Raw genomic sequence first — 22114 nt, 5'->3', positions numbered from 1 at the left:
TTCTAAACATGGAGAAATGTTCCCACAGATTACTGAAATACCTACCACAGGGCTGGATTCCATCTAAAAACCTGGATTATAAAAATAGATAAAATTATATTTGTGCACAAATAAGAACATTGAAAGTTCTTGACCCATATCTCACAAGCTGACTGAGTTCTCTGTGCCTATAACAAGCAGCTAATAACATTAAATGATTTCAGAACCTTGATGTTTCAAAGAAAATAATTATTGAGTACTTCATAATCTGCTGACATCACATAATGACAAAGATAATGGACGTAGATTTATATATGTTAGTAAGAAGTTCAGTTAAATGCCTGCCATAGAAATAAACCTGTTAAAAGAAAATATTATCAACCACTAATATCGTCACTAATCCTTATACATTGAAACCCTTTTAAGGAAATGCATGTTAAAATAATAGACATCTTGAATTAATACAAACAGCCTATCTTTAAAATAAACATTTTAAGGAAGTAAGTATGCGAGACATTAGTTTGTGCTAATGGAACTATGCAGGAGCTTTGAATTATCTAATTAAGGTGCAAATTGTCACATGGATAGATTAATTTTACTGTATAGTTTTAAAATAATTCCTTTGTATTCATTGATTAATTAAATATAACTGTGTGCTTTCAGTGCCTAGAAAAATATAATTAGTTGCTTTTTTTCTGCTCATAGGACTTGCATAATGCAGTCCAGCTGCCCAGCACTCAAAAGCGACTGTGACCCTCCTGCTGTTTTTTCTTTCTGTGGTTCTGCAGCTGTTAAATTCTTTCCACTCAACTCAGACATTCATGGCACCCTTTTTCTCCTTAGCCACATCTTGATATTTGTTACAGCCATTTAATCTTCAGCAGAAGAACCTGGAATGAGACTTCCTAAAGCCAGATTTCCTAGTCAGACTGAATAATAGTAGGCAGTTAATACTGGTGACATCTGAGAGCAAACACAAAATCCCATGCAAGCATGCATGTAAAATCCTTTTATGTATCTTAATCACTGGCTCTTGCTTTGCTTTTTTTCAGTGTGGCATTAATTTAACATCATCATTTTTAGCAGAATTACTCCTGCTCTACTCCAGAGCAAATGAGAGTAGAATCTGGTCGAATATTGATACGGTATGCCAAGGGGACAGCCTTAGCCTATCCTGAAAAATGTTGCTTGTGTACAGGTTGCATGCGATTCCGAGCCAGGAGAATCCCTGTTACCCAGACTGATACTGCTCACAGGGGTTAGACGGCACAAGGGAAGCTCCCACAGAAGAAAGTAGAGATAGAGGTGATCTTCTGCGGAAGCTATTTTGCCTGTAGGGTTTAAGAAGGTCCTAGAAACCTTCCCCATAATCCCAATACACCTTGTCTGAGCTACTAGTGAGCATTGTAGGAAGGATTTTATGTATTTCCATTCCTCTTGCCCTGAGTCAAGGTTGCGCAGAAGAGAAAAAATAAAAGCTTGGAGAAAAGAAGCATCATCTAAGGTGGAACATCAAATTCAATCCTATCTACTTTTAATATAAAAATTTCCATTTTATTCTGTTTTTGCTTTCTGCTTCTGCAATATATGTCTATCTTGGTATATTTCCAAATTAGCTGGGAAGTGCTTTCTTGGCAAACAATGAGCCGAGGAAGTAGCAACCCCTCCAGGAGACCAAGTGGGAGGTGTATAAGCCTGCTTTGGTGTTTCAACTAAGTATCACATCACGTTTCTGAAAAGGCCTTGTGTATTTTTCAGAAAAACTCATAAGTCACTTTGCTTTACACAACCTTTCTGCAGTTATTTTAGGCATCTGATTCCAGGCTCCCAAACAGTGGGACAGGAGCATGTCCTTCTCTGAATACCATTTCAAAGCCTTCTCCTAATTTTGCCCCTTTGTAATATTATGCCCACCGCAGTGCCTGCAGATCTGTAGACCAGAAATCATGACCTTGTCCTGTGCCCCTTGAAGGATGACTTTCTATCTTGACCTACTCAAAGTTGGCCATCCCCCTGGTGAGGCCCAGCAGCAAGTTTCCTGGAGGCCAAGTGCACAATACTATGATAATCACCAAAATTCTTGCCTTGCGGTGTGATTTTAAAGAAAGGGATGTGTAAGATATCTTCTAATTCCTTATAGCCTCAGTAATGGGATGTGACTTAGATTCACCTGGGCACATTTTTTCTCTGTGTTAGGAAAGGGCAAAAATTTACCCATCTGTTCAGTCACCTTTTGATTCCTACTCCCAGGCAGGCCTTCCTTTATTCTAGTCTCTGTTGAAAAAAAGAGGGTGCCTTTTGGTTTTCTGTGATTTCAGACCTTTTAGTTTTGCAGGAGGACTTTTAATTTTGACATCCTATTTTCCGGTGGCTACGTCTGTGGAGAAGGGAAACTAGCTCCACTACACACCAGTGCTATATCGCCTCTGTGTTATACAGAATCAAATTTGCAGGTTGATAAAGAAAGTTAAATTTGTTCTGTAGTCCATATATTCTGTGTACAGTAAAACATTTTACTGCTCTGTGTGCCTGTTTGTGGAGTGGCCAAGCATGAGGAAGAAGTTAGCTGTGGAGAAGGCCTATCTATCTCAAGGTAAATGTAAACATTTACAGAGTTAAAGGGAAGTGTTCATGTAATAAGGATGCTTGTCTGTTTGATGCTAGTGTTATTACAGAGTTAATGCATCATTTTTGCCAGTTTCTTAAATAACTACATTTTTACATTGCTTTATCAAGATGGAATGAGAATGTCAGCTTTAAGTAAGACGATGCAAAAGTATTGTAATGCAAATCTTTAGCAGATGTTGTGAATTCATTTTTTATTTGCATAGCAGAATCCACTAATCCCAAGAGCTGAACTATAATTTATATTCTATTTATTATTCTGCTGCCACATTGTCTGAGATGAGGAAGCCCCTGCTTAATTACATGAAGTATATGAATAAATATTCTAGGATTAAGACACACATATATTCGTTATTTCTTCTCTCCAGAAATTGAAATTCAGATGTCTAGAAAAGATTAAAGGTGTCAAAACTTAATGCAAATATGTAAAACATAAGATTTAGGAAAATGTAAAATTTAGGAAAGAAAAAAATCAATCTTTCCAAGTCATTTGCCTATCACCTGTCACAAAAGAGAATCTTTATCTGAGAAATTTGTTTTACTTTTTAGTCAGTCTAAATTAAAATATCCCAAATGGCCATGCAAGGGAACTGATACAGTGGATTTCATAGCTCTGATGCTCCCTCAGAAGTCTGTACTGAGCTCCACGTGGGGCTGGTGTCTGACCCACATGCAGGTCACAGGAAAATTTTGTTCTGCGGATTTTCTGAGTCTTATCCGCTTTTATTTCTTAGTCCTTAATTTTGTTCTTTTATCTCAGTTACATACCACTTATGTCACTCTAAGTATATTTTCCCTTTTCCATAGACTTGTTAATGCATGCTGTGTATGCCCCTATACCTCTTTATATAGGAAATGAATTTGTAATTCTTGAAGTAGAAAATCAGAGTGTTTCATCAGTTGAAAAGTTTCTGGCTTTCAGTGGCAAATATAAAAACATTGTGGTAAAACTACGATACCTGGTGTGTTTGCTGTAAGGTCACTTTTAGCATTATCGCTTTCCAGGTTTCTCTCTGTCAGCAAATGTCTGTGTGCCAGATTAACCCAGACTGTATAAAACCACTTGCAGTTTTCCCAAAATTACTCTAATTTTATTTCCTCCCTTAATTCTTATTGGTCTGCAGGTCTAGCCATTGTTGCTTGATATCAATTAGGATATTAAAAAAATAACACTAGTACAGTAGGCCAGCACTCTAAAGTTTTGGTTCATTGCCATATGTACTTATTCACTGTTTCAAATCTATCAGGCAAATTGCACTTCATACTCACCTCTGCACAAACCTGAATTATTTCTGTAAGTCTGTCTGAAGCAGCCTCAGTGCAAAATGTGTTTCATATAAAGGTGAACCTTATAGTCCTCTTATACTATTTTTTTGTTCTGCTATAAAACAAGCCCCAAATGGAGTCCGTTTGTCTGCTGTAATCTGTTATTTATAAAGGTATCTTTTTTCTTCTCTGCATCCAAAGATTTATTCTTTCCAAAATGTTGAATACCTGCTTTGGTTGTTTATATTTATGCTGTATAATGAGATATTTATGTCATATATTGTACAGAGATTGGCAGAATCACTTTTCATTTCTTTTCTTGGAAACTATAATAGCCTATTTCCCCTTTTCTAATTATCTGGAATTTCCCAAGTTCCTCATATTTCAAAAATAATTAGTTTATTCCTTCAAGAAAAAAAAATATAACACAGGGAAGTGGAATGAGTATTTATCCCTTATATACACGTAACATTAATCAAAATTCCATCCTATTCTTTGCTGCTGACTGCTTGTATATGGTTTCTATTACTTGAAAATTTTCCAGATATCCTTTCTTTTTTTTCCTTAAAAAACATGGGTTTCTCTCTTCAGTAGCCAGGTCCTCAAGATGTTTCAGCTCTCACTTGATAGATTTTTTAAATACAAACCATGCCTAACTCACTCTGCCCATCCTCCCCAAATCCAAAGAAACAAAACTAAAAATCCTGAGTTATGAGCACATAGTGACAAGTTTTGCAAACAAAGTCCATCTCTTTCACATACTTCACAGACATAATAATACATCAATCTGTTACTGGTTGTCAAAGGAAGAAAAGAGGAAGTTTAGAAAGGAAAAAAAGGGAATTTAGCAAGACAACACAGCCTGGTTTCACTGCTTTGTGATGACAATTTTTCCATTTCTTCTAGCAGAAATACAGGATACAAGTTAATTCTGATTGCCTTCTTCTATTCACTACTTTTTGAATAGATTTTACTGAATCATGCCATTTTACCTTGGCAAACAGAATACATCGTAGTAAACAAAAGAAAGAGAACATGAAACTGCAACATAATGAATTACACTGACAGGACTGATTATTTTTCCTTGCAGAAGCTGTGTTTAGATATTTAAAACTTAAACCTACATTACTTAGCACTCTTATAAAGCAGTCACATGCCAGCCATGTGTGATTTTTATTTTTTAAATCACAAGACATGGAGAGAAGGAGTTGCTTTATTTGAGTTCTGCTGTTAGGAGCTGTCTTCTTACTGAAGGATGTAGGATTGCGGTGAGTAGCTACCTCTGACTTTGCCATCTTTGGTCTTTCTTTCTTAGCTAGGCTAGAGAGAGACCTGAGAAAAATGATAGCAAAAAAAGAAACACACACCCCCCAAAAGTCATTCTGAGGCTTCAGTTCAAGGACATCTACTCTGCTCTGGTGAGACCTCACCTGGAGCCCTGCGTCCAGCTCTGGAGCCCTCAGCACAAGAAGGACATGGAAGTGTTGGAGCGGGTCCAGAGGAGGGCCACAAAAATGATCCGAGGGCTGGAGCACCTCCCCTGTGAGGACAGGCTGAGGGCGTTGGGGTTGTTCAGCCTGGAGAAGAGAAGGCTGCAGGGAGACCTGATTGCGGCCTCTCAGTACCTAAAGGGGGCCTATAGGAAAGATGGGGACAATCTTTTTAGCAGGGACAGCTGTGTCAGGACAAGGGGTAATGGTTTTAAAGTGAAGTAGGGTAGTTTTAGACTGGATATAAGGAAGAAATTCTTTACCATGAGGGTGGTGAAACACTGGAAGGAATTGCCCAGAGAGGAGGTGGAGGCCCCGTCCCCGGAGACATTCAAGGCCAGGTTGGACAGGGCTCTGAGCAACCTGATCTAGTTAGCGGTGTCCCTGCCCACTGCAGGGGGGTTGGACTAGATGACCTCTAGGGTCCCTTCCAACCCAAAACATTCTGTGAATCTGTGATTCTATGATCTATGTAGTTTGTTTAAGCTGTTGATTTGGAGCTGCTTGTTTTTGTGCCCTTTGTACTTGCCATGTTCTTTCCATTAGTATCTTCTATCAAGTTGATGTGCTATTGAAATTGAGTGTGTGGTGTTTATTCCAATGCTTAAAGATTCACTGTGCATACAGAACTGGGAGTACAGCCCTACAGCCTATTTGTGCACACTCCGTGTAAATCAAATAGCGTGCTGAGCCTGAGAATATTACTGTGGGTTACTGTGCCATAACCTCAACTCAGGAATATTCTGTCTCAGGGATAAACAGCTTGCTGGATCTTGTCAGCTGTGCACTTAGGGAAGTGAGGGAGAAAATCATCAGATAACATCCGTACCTGTGAAGACCCACGAGAACTGAGTTTTCCATATTCACAAGCTACCTGAAGGTATTGGCAGCAGTATCTAGTCCAAACAAAGAAAAAAAAAATCATTCAGGAGTGAAGGAAGAGAGGTCAGAGCATGGCTTCTGCAGCACCAGAGGATCCTGGCCAGTCTGTACATGCTTGCGGTGCGAGCCTGTCTAGCCAACAGCTCTCTCTTCTCTTTAGGTGTGTAAAAATGACAAGTTAGGACAAGGAGAGTGCTAAGGACAAAGCTGGGGAAAACGGAGCTTCTCTCACACTGATTGCCTGTGGAGGGGCACTGGGGAGAGCCCCCCTGATGGCAGAATTCCCTGTCTCAACTTGTAACTCGAAAGGGGGGTGCACGCGAAGAGGTCTCACATTTATTTCCTAATCAAAACTACATGAATCTTGATGGGGGAGGGAGTGGGGGGGGGCATTGATTCAGTTTAATCCTTTAAATCTCCCTGGTTTGTATTTTGTTTTTGAATTAGTTTCTCTGCCTAGGCCAGAAAATACTGGTTTTTATCAGCTTCTTGACTTGGCAATTCCCTTCATCTAATATTAGATGTTGATGCTGGAGTCCAGAGCATAGACTATACTCAACGGAAAGAAATGGGGGCCGCACAGTGCACAATTCATCTGACCTATTTTAGGCATCAGTATTAGAGCAGGGTGTATCACAGAATCACAGAACGGCAGGGGTTGGAAGGGAGTCTCCTTGGGAGATCATCCAGTCCAACCCTCCTGCTAAAGCAGGTTCACCCAGAGCAGGTTGCACAGGACATTGTCCAGGCAGGCTTTGAATATCTCCAGAGAAGGAGACTCCACAAGCCCCCTGGGCAGCCTGTATGACACCTTCTACTGACTCTAAAGAAACTCTAGAGAACTAACTCATCCAAGTTTAGCTGAAGCATATTTCACCCAATTAAAGACTTTTTTTTAGCAAGGTAGCACTGAGTATGCTCACTGGATTTCTCAGGATCCTCTCTAAAGCCTTACAAATACACTCTGCATTATTTACTCGGGGCAAAATGTATGACCTGTCAGTGAGAAGCAGCCTGGTGTTTAATTGGATTTGTTCATTCACTTCAGAGTGAACTAAGGCTGTAGTGGTGGGGGAGGAATTCTCTGGTAAGGGAAAGTTTCAAAGACTCTCCAGATTACATTTCCCCAGAAGCAAGCCCTGTTGTTTGCAAGTAACTCAAGTTTATCTGTACAAGCCTGCACCATAAATTCAGTACTTTTTATTACTATTTCCTGTGATACAGTAAATTTGACAAAATATAAGTTCCTTTGCTATTCTTGAGACCATGAATGGGTTATATTTAAGAGGACGTTAAATTATCCCATCTACGTGGTAAGACAAGCTCAGTTCACAGTAGAAAGTATCTGATACACTAAAGATCTGATTTTGCATTTTGATCATAGTGTGTCACTAAATTTTTATTTCTTTTTTTATGTCTTAGTTTATTGTCAATTTTGTTTTGCTTTCTTTTTGACACAATGTTTTAAAGAGGGTAATAGCAAGTTTAGAATACAAAAAAAATCCCTAAGCCAAAGCTATAGTGTTTGCTTATCTCCCCGAAAGGAGAAAAAAAAAAAAAAAAAAAGAAGAACGTTTAAATATTTTAACTCATTTAAAATTAAATACAAAAAATCAAATAAGCTTATGATTACACAACCACTTTTGTCCAGGACAAATTTGGGCTGCCACCAACAGGTGTGGTCTGTTCATCCCACTTACCCATTCCCATTACTTCCCTGGTGTTAACATTGGTATTTGCACAACTGGGCTGATTATCAAATCAAGGAACCATTCTGGCTGAAAAATAGCTACAAATTTTGTGGTTTTTTTGTTTAAGCAGCCTTATACAACATAAACCTGATTGATCTGAAGTGGCAGATGATGACATCAGGCCTAAAGGTGCTTTTTCATCCTAGGTGCTTAGACAGCCAGTATATTTGAACAAGATAGATAGGAGAAATATGGAAGTTCTGTTAGTCTCTCTGTTAGTTACTCTGTAATGAGTCAGTCAGTCAGACAGGTAGGGTTGTGAGATTCCTCTCAGCCACCCAGAATGCAAGCATCCAGCCTGGACTTCTCTTCTGAGTCCATCTATGGTCAGTAGAGAAAGGCACCTCCAGAGGGCAATCTCTTCTCATTCTAACAAAAATATCTAGGCTGCGTAGAACAAGTCACCCTATGGAAATACCTGTCTTCACAGACTGTTTTGAGAACAAGATGACTAACTCGGGCCAGGAGTGTATCTTTTCAGTGTCTAACACAGGGAAAGGTAGGTCATCTTCCAAATGACTTGCTATGTTCACAAAGGAAGCTTGTGGCAGAATTAAATTCCTATAGTTAGCTCTTTCTCTGCTACTACAACCATTAACCCATCCTCTTTTTCTAAGATAGAGCTTTTTTTAATGGATAGAAGGGAATTGTGGACTCTGATTAGACTTCCAGAGTAATGTGGTAGAATTTCAGAGACTTTTAAAGCTGGGGGAAGATGGTGGTTCATTTTTGTCTGGCCTCCTGTATAATACAGATTGTAAAGAATGTTTGGTTATCCTTGTATTGAGTCCTGTGATTTGCATGGATCTAAAGTAAATCTGATCCGAACTTAGAATTTCAACCTTTTAATTTTTAATTTGGCTGTGTTTCAGGAATGAAATCTATTTCTTTGGGTTTCTGCTGTGAGTGAGTTTCAGGCTGACCACTTTCACAGTTGCTTCTTCATGCGTTGTGAGTCAATGCTGAATCATCTTCGTTTCAGTCAGCAGTTGCTAAACTTTCCAGAAGTTGTCTCTCTAGCACCTCTGATTCTTAATTATTTCTAAGAAAATCCAGTTGAGACAACTATGGAAACGAGATGACCCCAGCCTTAATAGCAGTCCAACTGTACAGCGAGTTGAGCTATTGGGAAAGTAGGATCCACAGTTTTCTACTGCAAATCTGGAGTATTAAACTAACTAAAAGGATCTCTGGTGAAGTTTTGGCCCCTTCCAACCAGCATTCCTCAAAAAAATTCCTGGTCAGAATTTGGGAATTAAGACAGGCTAGTGACCAGTCCCAGAAGGCAGCTTAGATGTGGCTACACTCCGCTGGAAGGTGACACTGTTTAATAGAACATAGCAGAATAATAAATAGGCTGGGGTTTTGCCAGGTGGTTTCTATGCCAGAGAAATAATTCCTCTCACATTTCATTTACTAGTATAGACTTAGCCATGCCGTCCTCAGCAGGACTGCTACCAGACCAGAGAACATTTCCAGACTGTAAGAGCTGAGATACTCAAGGGTCCATGCAGCACCAAGAAACGAGAAGTCTTGGTGAAATTTGGCCTTAGAGCAGTTTGCCTGTGGATGTTGCTACAGCTCCTGGGACCACTGATGTCCCTGGAGTCATTCCAGCCCTGCAACTTTGCCTGCCGCGGTCTGTGTGAATGGTCCCAGGACAGCCCAGTTTTGGGCTGCACCAGAGCTATAGGTGAATTCAGCTGTTAAGGAACCAAATAAGTAAAATATCAGGCAATGTAGTTAGCATACAAACTTCAAAACTTACCCCTGTTTCACTGGGAGTATAATCAAAAGTGACACATTTGCAAAATCTTTCTTTTTAAAAAAAATGGCTTTTTATAATGAAAAAGCATTCCAGCACATTACATCCAGTCAGACCTAGACTGAGGAATACCTTCAAGAAAGTATAGTAATCATATGAAGCGTCAAAATGTATAAAATTCATCAGTTTCTTTAGTAATATGTTGTAATAAGTCTGTGGTTAAAATTTCGATTCTATGCTTTATTTGACTTTGTATGACTTAAGTTTCCTACATTAGTTCTTTTATCTGGTACATCAAAGACCCCTTTAATATCTAGCATTTTCTGCCTTTGAAGGTACTCGATGCTGTAATCAAGTCTCCTCTTGATCTTCTTTCCAATAGTGTAAACTGATCAAGTTTGTTAAAGTCTCTTTGCTATAAGACTTTCTGTTCAAAAGAAGAAAAAATTATTTCAGACTGCTGGAAAACATTTTTATCAATGTCACTTTCTTATGAATTACTTCTTAATAGGCATATGTCATATGACACATACTGAAAAGATATTTTCCTCCTTTCAGTGACCTGATTCAGTACCGAGTGAAATTGCTTGGTGAGGCTTTGCATTCTTTCTGCATTGATTTTCAGTGAGGCATCCAAAGAACTGACAGGAAGCAAATCTGGGTTTTAGGCATCACTTATCCCACACTGTTATTAACCAAGGTCATGTCTAATAATATAAAATATTTAAAGTGTTTGGCTGCCTTGTTTTCTTCACCCTTAGCAGAATCCTAAGCTTCCAGTTCAGATAGCAAAGATCTGAGGGTCAAAGGAAAACTGACAACGTCTGCAAAGGTGTCAACCAGGCCAACATTGGAGTAACTCTCCTTCTGCTGATTTTTCTAGGTATAAAGATTTGGCTGATACAGCAGCAGGAGAGAAGAAGAAGTTGTCTGCCAAGGAGAGATGTCGTCTTATTCTTCAGCAGTGCAAATTACAAGGCTGGCAGGTTTGTGATCTACAAAGCAATTAAAATATCATTCTTTAAACAAGCTAGCTGAGTCATTTTCATTGTGGCAAGCCACCAGATCCTTTGCAGCAGTATATTCTTTTGACATTTAATATATGCTTTGGGACAGAATCAAACTGATTTTCTGAGTTTTCTAGCATATGAGTAGCTGTGATCATTGTGTCAAAAAAATCAGTGAATTCTTGTGGGAAGGAAAAGATTTCAATTAAGCATATACACTGTGTAAATTTTCATCCAGGTTTTTATAGTTACACATTTGGTGTACACATTTTAGTGGTTGAATGGTTTCTGAATTACAAAAAAACCCTGCACATTTTCTTTATGTAAAACCCTGTACTAAATGCTGTACTGTCATAATAGGGGAGACCCAGACCAACTACTTAGGACTTACTATCTAGTCAATGGCTTTGCAGGTGCCAGCACGCTGATTCAGAGATAGACCAAAGTGCCTAGGGTTGCTGTACATCACGTAAAGTTAAAAAAAAAAAAAAAAAAAAAGAAAAAAAAAAAAAAGAAAAAAAGCCAAACACTGAACAGGAAGCTCTCAATTTCCTATCCCATCTCCTTACCCTGTTTATGTCCTAGTTAACCCTCACCAGTGTGAGGATTGCAAGGTGGATGTCTCCATTTGTCCAGAGTACTCAGTCATCTCCTTTGGGTATCTTTGTAAGTGAGAAGGGCTGATTGCTTTAACATATGCAATTTCTAAAGAAAATGGTGTTTCCTTGCCTATATAATCTATTATACAGTAAGGAAGCTTTCTGTGACTTAATGTGTAGAGCATTCTCCCAGGCGGTGTGAGCTTCAGATTCAGGTCTTTTCCCAGCCTAGGAGGAGTGAAATCTGTTCTGCAAGAGAGCATCCAGACCAGTTTCAGGGAGAGGTATGAAGTTTAGGGATGGGACAGTGGTTAGGGCACTCCTATAGGCTTTGAGAATATTACTTTAAAGGAAGGGGTTAACGTAGGTAACTAAAGTGGGCACGTATAGCCCCACTCCCTCAACAGCAAAGAGCAAAAGGATGGACCCTGAAAAAGATAATATTAAAATAGACTTGCTTTCCCTTTTTTTTAGTCAGCCCTGGGGTATATTCTGCATCCTTGGCACAAGGTTCCCAATAAAAAACAGTCATTAATACCTAGAAGCTGTACCTTTGCTTACAAGTACCTGGAGCTGAGAGTACCACTAACCTTCAGAACTTGTGTGGGGCTGCACACTTGACATTGGGCAAGAGCTGTGTAACAGTAATTGCATACTGTGCTCCAGTTACGAAACACAGAGCAGGATGCCTATGGAGTTTATTTCCCCGGGAGCAGTAACAGTGTTACAGCACGAAAAAAAGCAATTGGCTATCAGCGAACGCCTACAGCTCAAGGCTAGTGATTCTGTAGCGACTGGTATTTGAAAACAAGCCTGAAACCTTGACAGACAAAAATGTAAAAAGGAAATTGCAAAACAGAGTCCCTCCATCGTTCAGGGGACTGAAGCTTGTGAGCTCAAACAGATTTTAGAGGTTCTGACTCCAGAATCTCATTAACACCAGGAGAAGTCAGGTATGCAAAACTACAGCAGTGCATAATATGTTGTCCTTCAAACCAGAAGGGAACAAAACTCTTAAGAGATGCTGAGAAGTTAAATGGAATAGGAGGGTTTGGGGGTGAGAGTTATACCATTGTCACTCAGTGACTAAGCAGCACATGGCAACAGACTAAGCTGAAAGGAATAAGGTCTGAAAAAATGAGTGACCTTCTCCTTACACCTTTTTCATGCCGCAGAGAGCTATGACAAGCAGATGGAAAGATGATAATCATGGAAGAAAAATCTAGGAGAGAATTTACGCTGAGTCCAGACAATTTCTTACAGACAAATGCCCAGTGAATACAAGCTTGACACCAACATGTTTTGTATAGGTGATACAAAACCATATACCCAACTGTCAGCAGTCGTGACTAATGTCTGTGTCACATAATCTGTCTCTCTCTCAATTATCTTTTTGATTCATTTGACTAATCATGAAAGTTGAACTTTAAATAACAATCTAAATGAGGAAGCTTATACAATCTGCAGTTGTCATGGGTGCCCTCCTCTATGATTTTACAGCAGAGGACTCTGAAAAAAAGAAGAAAAAAAATTAAAAGGGAGGAGGGGGAAGAAGGGGAAGGAAAAGAGGAATTTGGAACCCAGGATGATGTCAGCTGGCAAAGCCAGAGGAAGGGCATCATTAAAAATCATCCAAGAAGTATTTATTCAACCACTGTTGCCAGCAGTAACTACTTCAAATGAGTCACTGCTGGAACTGAAAATCTATTTGATGCAGGGGTTCATGAATAAGTCAAAAACGTCTTCCCCAACCCTGTTACCTGTACTTCCCTGAAGAGCTGTTCAGATTTGGGTGCATAAATTGACAAAAAAAATAATAAATAGATAGATTAAATACCCACATCAAAGATGATGAAGTTTAGGAGAAAGCAACACACACCTGAAATCAACCTTCTGCTTATATGCCGTCATCAGAGGATGAGGTTGCCAGTAAACTCCCCAGCAGAGGGGGAAAAAGAAAGATCTGGTCTTTATAGCTGAGTGAATCTGGATGATACTGTATTTAACTTCTTTCTGATAATGTACCTCACCATCCCGTTTTGTGAAAGGTGATCTTAACTTGGGGGAAGGAAAGTAAATCTGTGTTCTGAAGTGAGAGCCCAAAAATGAGTAAAGAAAATGGTTTCTTTGTATTTATTTCCTGCTTGACAATTTATCTTCTCTTTCTCATGTTAAGTTGTGTTTGGAGAGTGTTTTATTAACAACACAACAAAACCCAGAGCCTACTCACAGAAAAAGTTCTTTCTCCTCTTGTAAATACTGCAGTCTGTTTAAAAATGGAAGACAAGTGAAGAAGATCCAACACCAGAATCCAATTTTGGTTTATTTTCTACTGTTTAGTAGAGCGTAAGGGCAAACACTATCAGCTAGCCAATGTCTGGTGCTCAATTCAGCAGCTTCTGTGTTAGAAGAAAGTATTAGGGAAGTGTTGATAGGTTTATGAAATGCTGCTGTTACTTGGGTAAGCTGAGCTGGAGATAACTAAACTAGGACAATAAAATAGCTGTTTCATTGAAGCTGGCATACCATGCTGATTCAGTCATGCACTTAGCTTAACTACTGAAATTATAAAAGTGCAGAGCTATTAATGAAAGGCAGCTTTTGCATGCTGACTCTGTGCACAGCCTAGATAAGATGTTCTTTCAGCTTAAATGCATACTAGATCATGACAAGCTTAGCTACTTGCTGTGAGTTTTAAGCACATGATGTAAGAGAAAATCAGGTTTCTAAATCAAACCAAACCATTCCTACTCCAGACAGAGTGAAAGTAATAGACTTGTTTAACCCCTGGAGAAGGCAGTGAGAGTTTTGCTATTCACGTTAGGAGGAGCAAGATGATATGTAGTAACTTCCGACTCAATTGGAGTGGAAGTACTGGCTGCTCCATGTAAAGCAGAAGAACCTCCTGCCCTGAAGAACATCTGAAGGCCTTTACATTAGGAAACCCACATTTTCAGTGCTGTGTTCATTTATTGTCACGCAGTGATGTATTTGTTAAGCAAAGCCTACAATCCCAATACCATGACTAGCTTGCAAATATTATCATGCTTTGGGAGATGCATGGGGCACAAATAGTCCTTGGCTTTTTTTACCAACCTAAGGAAACTTTCATGTGTTTGGATTACCATTCCTCACACTGTTAAGCTTGCAAATATAAATTCAGTAAAGGAGAGTTAGCTCATAGCTTACTGAGCTTTCCCATCAAAAGTTGGAGCTTTACATTTTGTTTAGCTAAGGTCAGTGATCTGCCATTAACCCTTCTCAGTTACTTCAGGTGGAGCTTGCCAAAATGCAAACTTGTATTATACCAGAAGTAAAACAAAACATCAGTTTAATTTGCTCTTACTCTACAGTGCAGCTGTTAAATACAAGTGCTGCAAAGGCCAGACTTCACTAAAAGTGAATCTTTCAGCCTTTGACTGCTAGAAATGCTTGTCTAGTTAGATGATAGGAATCCTTAAAAGTGGCTAATAAATGTTTTGTCTTAGTTTATCTTTCAAATTTTTAGCTTGCTGCTTCTAATCCAAAATTCCTTCTTATCAGTAACCTTGAATTCTGAACACAAGAGATCACTCATTTTGGAAAGAGTAAGACAAGTCTTAAGTTTGAATGGGATGATCCAGAGACTCATCAGGTATGAAATAAGCAGTACAGGGAAGTCAGTCAGACTGTTCTGGTGAAGCTCCAAATCGGTATCAGGTAGTTGCATGAGAGAGATGTTGTGTTAGTGCCAGTTCACATTCTCACAGCTGCAGACACTGCTCGAATTTTTTCAGGAGCCTGCGGTGTTTCTGGAGAAATGGTCCTTGCCATTGTGGAGCTGTATTATTAAACTTCTTCCACTCAAAAAGAATGTTAAAACAGAGAATAAGCCCTCAGTAAAAGGAAATACCAGAAGTCCATCTAGAGATTTTAATTTTTTCTAGCACTTCTAGAACGGCAGAAGGAAAATGAAGACTCTGATCTACAGTTCTTAGCAGTCATAAAGAGAACCGTATTTCATAACTGACCTGCAGGTGTTTCATTTACTGGATTTGATACAGCTGTCTTTAGGTAATTTTTTTATTTCAATGTATTAATATACAATACTAGCATACCAGATTCCTTTTTGGGAAAAGTATATTTATGATTAAACGGAAGAGTATAGAACGTAAGTGGCATATGATTAAATCAGAGAAATGAGCAGAAGTATGTGAAATCATACATATGTAAATTGTATGCTTAGTTCAGAGAGACTTTGAAGTTATTTGTTAAACAGAACTGTTTATTTTGGCTTAAAATGAAAATGGTTATGCCATTTATAAATTTATAAATTGCTTTGTACATTATATGATAAAGTACTAGAGTATTTTGCAAGCAATGTAATAGATAAGGCATCCTTAACTCTTTTTTTTCCCTCAAGTGGGAAAACTTTGAGTACTTATAAATTGTATGCCAGTTTATTAATTTGTCATCTGGTAATTTTAACTGTGCTGGAAGTCAATGTTCCTTTTGGTTTTGAGTATCTTATTTTAAGAGTCAATTTTCCTTTAGGCAGTTTTAAAATTAAGTAAATTCTGAAGATCACATTTAAAAAAAGATTCAAGGAGGAGTTTCCAGACTAACGATAAATGATTAAAACACCAGTGTCTATATTTCCCTCATACCTTGAATTGTGTCAGAAAAATTTTATTGTCCCGTTATGTCTTTGTCCCATTATATCATCCCATTATATTATTGAAAATAATTTGCTAGTAGCAAAAATCACTGCAGAATGAGTTTGGACCTGACCAGTGCTACTAAAAGGCTGGCCTGGGCCAGCCACTACCTGCAAGCTTTCTCAGCAGCTATTTTGTGTGACACGATACAAGTCCATCCTATCCCCTTGGCCAGAGACTAGGATGGATGCTTCACTTTGACTTCAGAATGTTCACAAGCTCTCAGTCTTTCAGCACAGAGCTCTATTTTTGCTTCCTATTTCTGTCTTTTTTCCCCTCTAGAATATATTCCTCCCTCTCTCCATCCACCTTTCAGGGTTTGCTTATGATTACTGCAAACTCTTTATTTTCTTTCTGATATCTTTTGCTTCCAGACCTCTCAAATCTGGATTCTATCTCTCTCTCGACATATTCTCCCCACCCCACCCCTTGTATCCCTCTTGACACTTTTATCTTGTTTTCTTCTCTTTTTTTCTACATACTTTGCTTAATATTTGGTCCTGATGTTCATCCCCTATTTGTGTGGGATTTGTTTCCCAGTCTCCTACCTCAGAGATTACTTTCTCTGCCATTGCTGCCCCCATTGCCTGTTGTCTGTATTTCTCGGTTCATGCAGAGAGACACTTTCATATTGTGAATGATAGGTCAAGTACGTACAGAAATCCAGTGAGATAAAACTGGAGTTGGTTTTCCTCCACCGAGTATTTCTTACTTGATCACTTCCTCTCCTGTAGGGCAGTCCTTTTTGTCACCTCACAAACGCAAAGCGCAGTGACGTTTGTACAGTTTTTGGAAAAGGAACGACCCCCTTTCTGCCCTTTCCTAGAGAGCTGAAGTTTTTCTCCCTGAAGTCCAACTCCTGGCAAGTGCTTACATAAATGCTTAAAGTCACTTGTGTGAATACTGGACTACTCACATACTTTATATTAAGGCCAGGCATAAGCTCTGCTAAAGCGTAGGTTTATTCAGAATGTACCATAGTGCAAGGTCACTAGTTTGCCAGAGACAAAGGAGGACTCTTAAAATGTGTGAAGAAAGCTAAAAAATAAAGCAGAGAGAGTAAGGCTTTAAAAATAACATTTCAGTCCTTGTAAAAGATCAGTACCCTGTAAATGTGTTTGCCATTATAATATTTTTGCAGACATGTACACTGCAAAAAGACACATTTTACAATAGTTTTAGGGCTTTTTTTTCTACATTTCATTAATGCACTGTGAAAATGTGTGTCATTGTGTAAAATATCATTAGATTATAGTTCTCTGTCTTTTGTAGGTAGCTATTTTGAAAGTACTGCCAGAAACACACAGCACTCCCACAAATTGCCTTTTTTAAACTAAAGAACAGCTTTACAGATTCCCTTGACACCTATTAAGTATGAGCTAATACTGCCTCCATGCCACCTACACACCATCTCAGCATCCATTCCATGGTTTTGAATGTCTGTACTTCTACAGCCTACACCTTTTTTTGTAAAATAAAAAAAAAAAAAGAAATAAGAAAAAAAAAGGAAAAAGAAAAAGAAAAAAAGAAAAAAAATAAAGAAGGAAGAGAAAGAACAGCTCCCTCCCATCCTTTCTCCTTCCTCCCTGGAAAAAAAAATAAAAAAAAATGGAGGCCTGTAGCAGTAATTGAAGCTTTGGTAGTCATCAATGACAATTTTACTTAATCTTTAAAAAATGTGTCATTTTGAAAAATAACATTTAAAACCCTAGTGCTTTTCTAATTAAAATAACTATGACTGTAATTCACAGATGGTTTACTTTTACGGGAGTCTGAATGACATTAAAATTTCAGACTCAGATGAGAGCACTTTGTAGTCCAGAAAGTATTGAAAAGTGAGTGCTTTAGTGGAAGAACATTTTAACCTTTTTTTCCCCTAGGCAAGCAGGAAATGTTTTGTGATTAGAGAAAAGACCGGAATGAAGACAGGTGGCAGCCTCAAAAACTGTTTTGATATCTGGCATATGAAATTCCAACATTTTTCAGCATTATTGCTTCCCCTGAACACCAGAACTGTACAGAGGGCAGTGAGGCTAGCTTGTTCTCGGTCAGCTTTAGAGGGTATCAGGTATCAGATTTAGTTCAAAGACTGAGCAACACAGCTCTCCAGCCATACTAACATAATCAAATGTGTTATAGCAGTTTCTTCTATACATGCTTCTGTCTAGAGCTCTGCTCTCAATAGACCTGGCATATGATGTAAAATCTATAAATAGCTTTTATCCGAATGTACAAATGAATTTGTATTGACATTTTGTATTTCTTCATTCACTTAAAAATTGTAGCAGGCTTCTACTAATGAAATTCATAGCATAAGTGATGCCACAATAACTCCATTTATATCATTCCTAGGGTGTAGGATGGGAGAAAAGAGCGCTAATGCTTTGCATGTCCCCTAGCTAGCTTTGTGACTCTACAATTCCAGACACTTGTAGCTAAACTGACCATGAGCTTGAGCAATTGTCTTGACTGTGATTTCATGACTGCGCACTGCAAAATAAATTGCAACTCAATGTTTAGTTAAGTTCTACATTTGAAATACAGCCTAGGTGTGCCCAGTGTGTTAATTATGAGACTAATCGAGAGTGGGGTTGTTAATTTTGCCACAGGCATTGCTGGTAATCCGGGCTTTTTTAAGGTTTCAATATGTAACTTTTCATCCTCTTTTCTACTGCCAAGATACCATAATATTGCCCTAGCAGAGAGGAATGTTTTTGAGACTTCCACTGAGGGAGTAAGGAGAGAACAAGCATTCTGAGGAGTGAAGGGAGACACAGAAATGAGGAAAAAGTGGATGACTTGGTGTAGGCCTGAGACAGGAGGGGAAAAAAAGGCTCCAATGTGATGTAGAGGGTTTGTGGATAGGAAAAGTGGAGTATAAAGAGAAACTGTAATCAGAGGAGAAGAATATGGTTTTATTAAGTATTTGTACCCAGGCTTTGGTTGTCTGAGCTACTCAGATACAAATGGTAATTATAATAACTACATGATAATTTAATTACAGTTAACCATGTGAATAATAATTCAGTTATTCTTATAGAAGAATTGTAGATTTAACGTGATATGAGCAAGAAGATGGAGGGTTTAGTAGCCAAAGCTAGTAATAAGGAATGTTCAGTATGTGTTTTGACAAGACAGATGGAAAAAATAGTTGTTTGATGAGCAATTATTACAGAATTCGCAGGGTTTAGTGACAGAGTGGATGTGGTGGGAGGAGTCAAGGTGGAGTTCTGGTATCCTGGAAGAAAGTTGAAGGCATGAAAAAAGAATACTTGATGGAAAGAGAAGAGAAAATTGACATAGTTTGCTGGGAAAACATGAAAAGTTTTCTTGTTCATGATGTAGGATTAGATGTCTAAAAGAGAAGCCAATTTAAACTGATGAAGAAAGTGATTGACCTCTTCTCAGAACTTTTTGATGAAATAAGGAGGACAAGAAGTGGAGACAAAAGGAAAGATTCCTAAGAAAATTTAGCAAGCCCTGGGAAAGAAGCAGATTCCAGAATAGATAATGGATGAAGAAGCAAGGCAGAGTACTAAGATAACCAAGAGAATTTTGAAAGCAGAGGAATAAAAGTGAAAACTTTTGTTGGAAGTCACCGGTCAAGAAAATGTGGATGAGAATATGTCCCTGAGAGCAGAGTATCTCAGTCAGATTGCCTCAGATGAATATTTAGTTAAAAAATGGAAGGCATCACTCAAGAGAATCTATTAAGCAAATATAAAGACAACATTTTACCAGTGTAACTACAATTATAGAAACAGGATCTAGGACAAGGCAATATTGTTCTGGAATAATAACTCCAGTTTGTAAGCAGAAGGATTATTCCAGAATAGATGGTCTGAATAGATCTACTCTGGAACAGCTGAGTTGTACTAGTGTTTCTGTAGCTGCACAGTTTTCTAAAATAGCTGTTCCAGGCATTTTCCACCATGCAAAGAAAGCCTATTCCCTATTTATGAGTTTCTACAATGGCAAGACAAGTAAAATGTGTTTTTTGTCACCTTGCCTTCACACATTTTTCAGTAACACAAAAAGACCTATTTTATTGGGAAAAGAGATAGTGCTTTTAGAAAGCATTCTGATTTTGCCATTTGAGTGCATCTGATTTTAACTAAAAGACTAACAGTAGCACCAGCATTGTCTGTCAGCTCAACTTTCAGAATTAGAGACTTTTAAAAACATTCGATTCAAAATAGTTTCTCTCTAGAATAGAAAGAAGGGAAGCCAAGGGACAAAAATGTGCCCCAGTCATTTCTGATTTTTTTTTAATGGAGTTTGTACGTGGTACGTATGTTCTGGCTTTCTATAGTTCATCATTACCACTGATGTACATCTGACAGTAGTGTTTGGATTAAAAACAATTTGTTGAAAAGGTATGATAGTCTCCGTGCTGATACCTGTCTCCCAGATCTATACTAAACAAACAACAGTGGAGCAGGATGGTACAATGAGAAGAGAATGAGCTTGTGAGCTGCAGACAAACAAGAGTTGGAGTGAATTTCTGCAATTTCAGCCAGACTTGTAGTAATTAATCAGTATGCCTATTAGCCATACAAAATTAATAGTTAGACAGAAGCTATAATCTTCACAGGATAGTGCAGTTCCCTGGTACTGGTCCTTTTATTTCTAAGAACGGAAGGAAAGTTTCTTCTACAGAATCCCTGAGAAGAAAATGGTATAAGAAAACCCATTATTTATCCAATTTTTTTAGTTACTTACTCTTTGTAGAGTATAGAGTCATAGAATCACAGAATCATTAGGTTGGAAAAGACCTTTAAGATCATCAAGCCCAACCGTACCTGTCTACCACTAAACCCTGTCCCTAAGCACCACGTCTACCTGTCTTTTAAATACCTCCAGGGATGGGGTCTCCACCACTTCCCTGGACAGCCCATTCCAGTGCCTGATAACCGTTTCAGTGAAGAAATGTTTCCTAATATCTAATCTAAACCTCCCCTGGTGCAACTTGAGGCCATTTCCTCTCATCAAGTAGCTTGCTTATGTGTGGTGGTTTTTTTAAAGGCTATTAGAAAGGAATGCTTTTGAAGATTATACAGAAAAGAAATTTTAAGGATTGTTTCAGCATGTTCAGAAGGTATCAAAAGGAAGGTGTTTTCTTTTGTTCTAACTAGCTAAATTTTTCTGTACAGGGGGAAGAGCATCTAATGATTGTTATTAAGACCCTCAAGAGCTAGATGAGTTAAACTAAACAACTAGTCAGCACCAGAATAAGCTCATACACTCAATCAATACTTAGGAGATTATTTTTCACAAATGAGTCCCCATGTCTCTGACTTCTTAGGCTTGATTCTAAAAGGAGACTTGCAGATCAGCTTCAGCAGGCAAGGCTGAATTTTACTCAACATTAGGAACTGTTCTCACTAATGTCAGTGAGTTTCTCCCACCCTCAAAATTGGGCTAAATTCTTCCTGTTCCACAGATGGAAGCTGTTTGTTACCATTTTCTGCTGCACATGGGTTTATGGCTTGCCACCTTTCTCCTTGCCTACATCTCCCTGCTTTATAAAGGATAAACCTTATTTTCTATTACGCTGTCTAACACATTAGCGTAATTGCATTCAGAATGCTTTTTTTCCCAACCTGTATTTAACTTGAAAATTGTAGTATTTGTTCTGGATGGTTTTGGAACTGAAGGGGGACTGTGTGTCTGACAGATTGCTTGTCCTTTCCAAATACATCTTTTATTCAACCCGGTGATACTACCTCTCTGTCTAAGTATTGGCATTGTACCATTCTTAAATTGCAGATCTCATCTCAACCCTTAGCTGGATTGTATTCGTACTATCATTATTTACCTGCCATCATTTTGGCCTTTTTTGTTGATGGTGAAGGTTTCCCTGCTGTTTGTATTCTAGATAGGAGTCCGAAAAGTGTTTCTTAAGTACTGGCAAGCTGACCATCTCAACGATTTGTGCCTTCAGCTTCAGAAGAAAATTATAACCTGCCAAAAAGGTAACAATTACAGAACAGGTATTCCTGAGCTGTCGCTTTGTACACTGAGCAGAATATTGCATAACAAAAAAAAATTTC

The 22114-nt window shown here is 38.4% G+C and overlaps 1 protein-coding gene across 1 annotated transcript in view; it reads left to right on the top strand.

Moving 5' to 3' along the window:
• The window catches only part of MYO16 (myosin XVI), a gene marked incomplete at its 5' end in the record, with an annotated part of 129700 nt that overhangs the window by 55226 nt on the left and 52360 nt on the right, over window positions 1-22114 (top strand). Inside the window, 2 exons of the mRNA XM_009645751.2 lie at window positions 10642-10744; window positions 21940-22036. Coding sequence (XP_009644046.1) covers window positions 10642-10744; window positions 21940-22036 — 200 coding nt within the window. The remainder of the gene's footprint in view (window positions 1-10641; window positions 10745-21939; window positions 22037-22114) is intronic.

The sequence above is a fragment of the Egretta garzetta genome, unplaced genomic scaffold (assembly GCF_000687185.1).
Source record: "Egretta garzetta isolate BGI_Z169 unplaced genomic scaffold, ASM68718v1 scaffold168, whole genome shotgun sequence".
Lineage (NCBI taxonomy): Eukaryota > Metazoa > Chordata > Aves > Pelecaniformes > Ardeidae > Egretta > Egretta garzetta.
The sequence above is the reverse complement of the archived record's forward strand: the minus strand, read 5'-3'. Positions and strand labels throughout refer to the sequence as shown.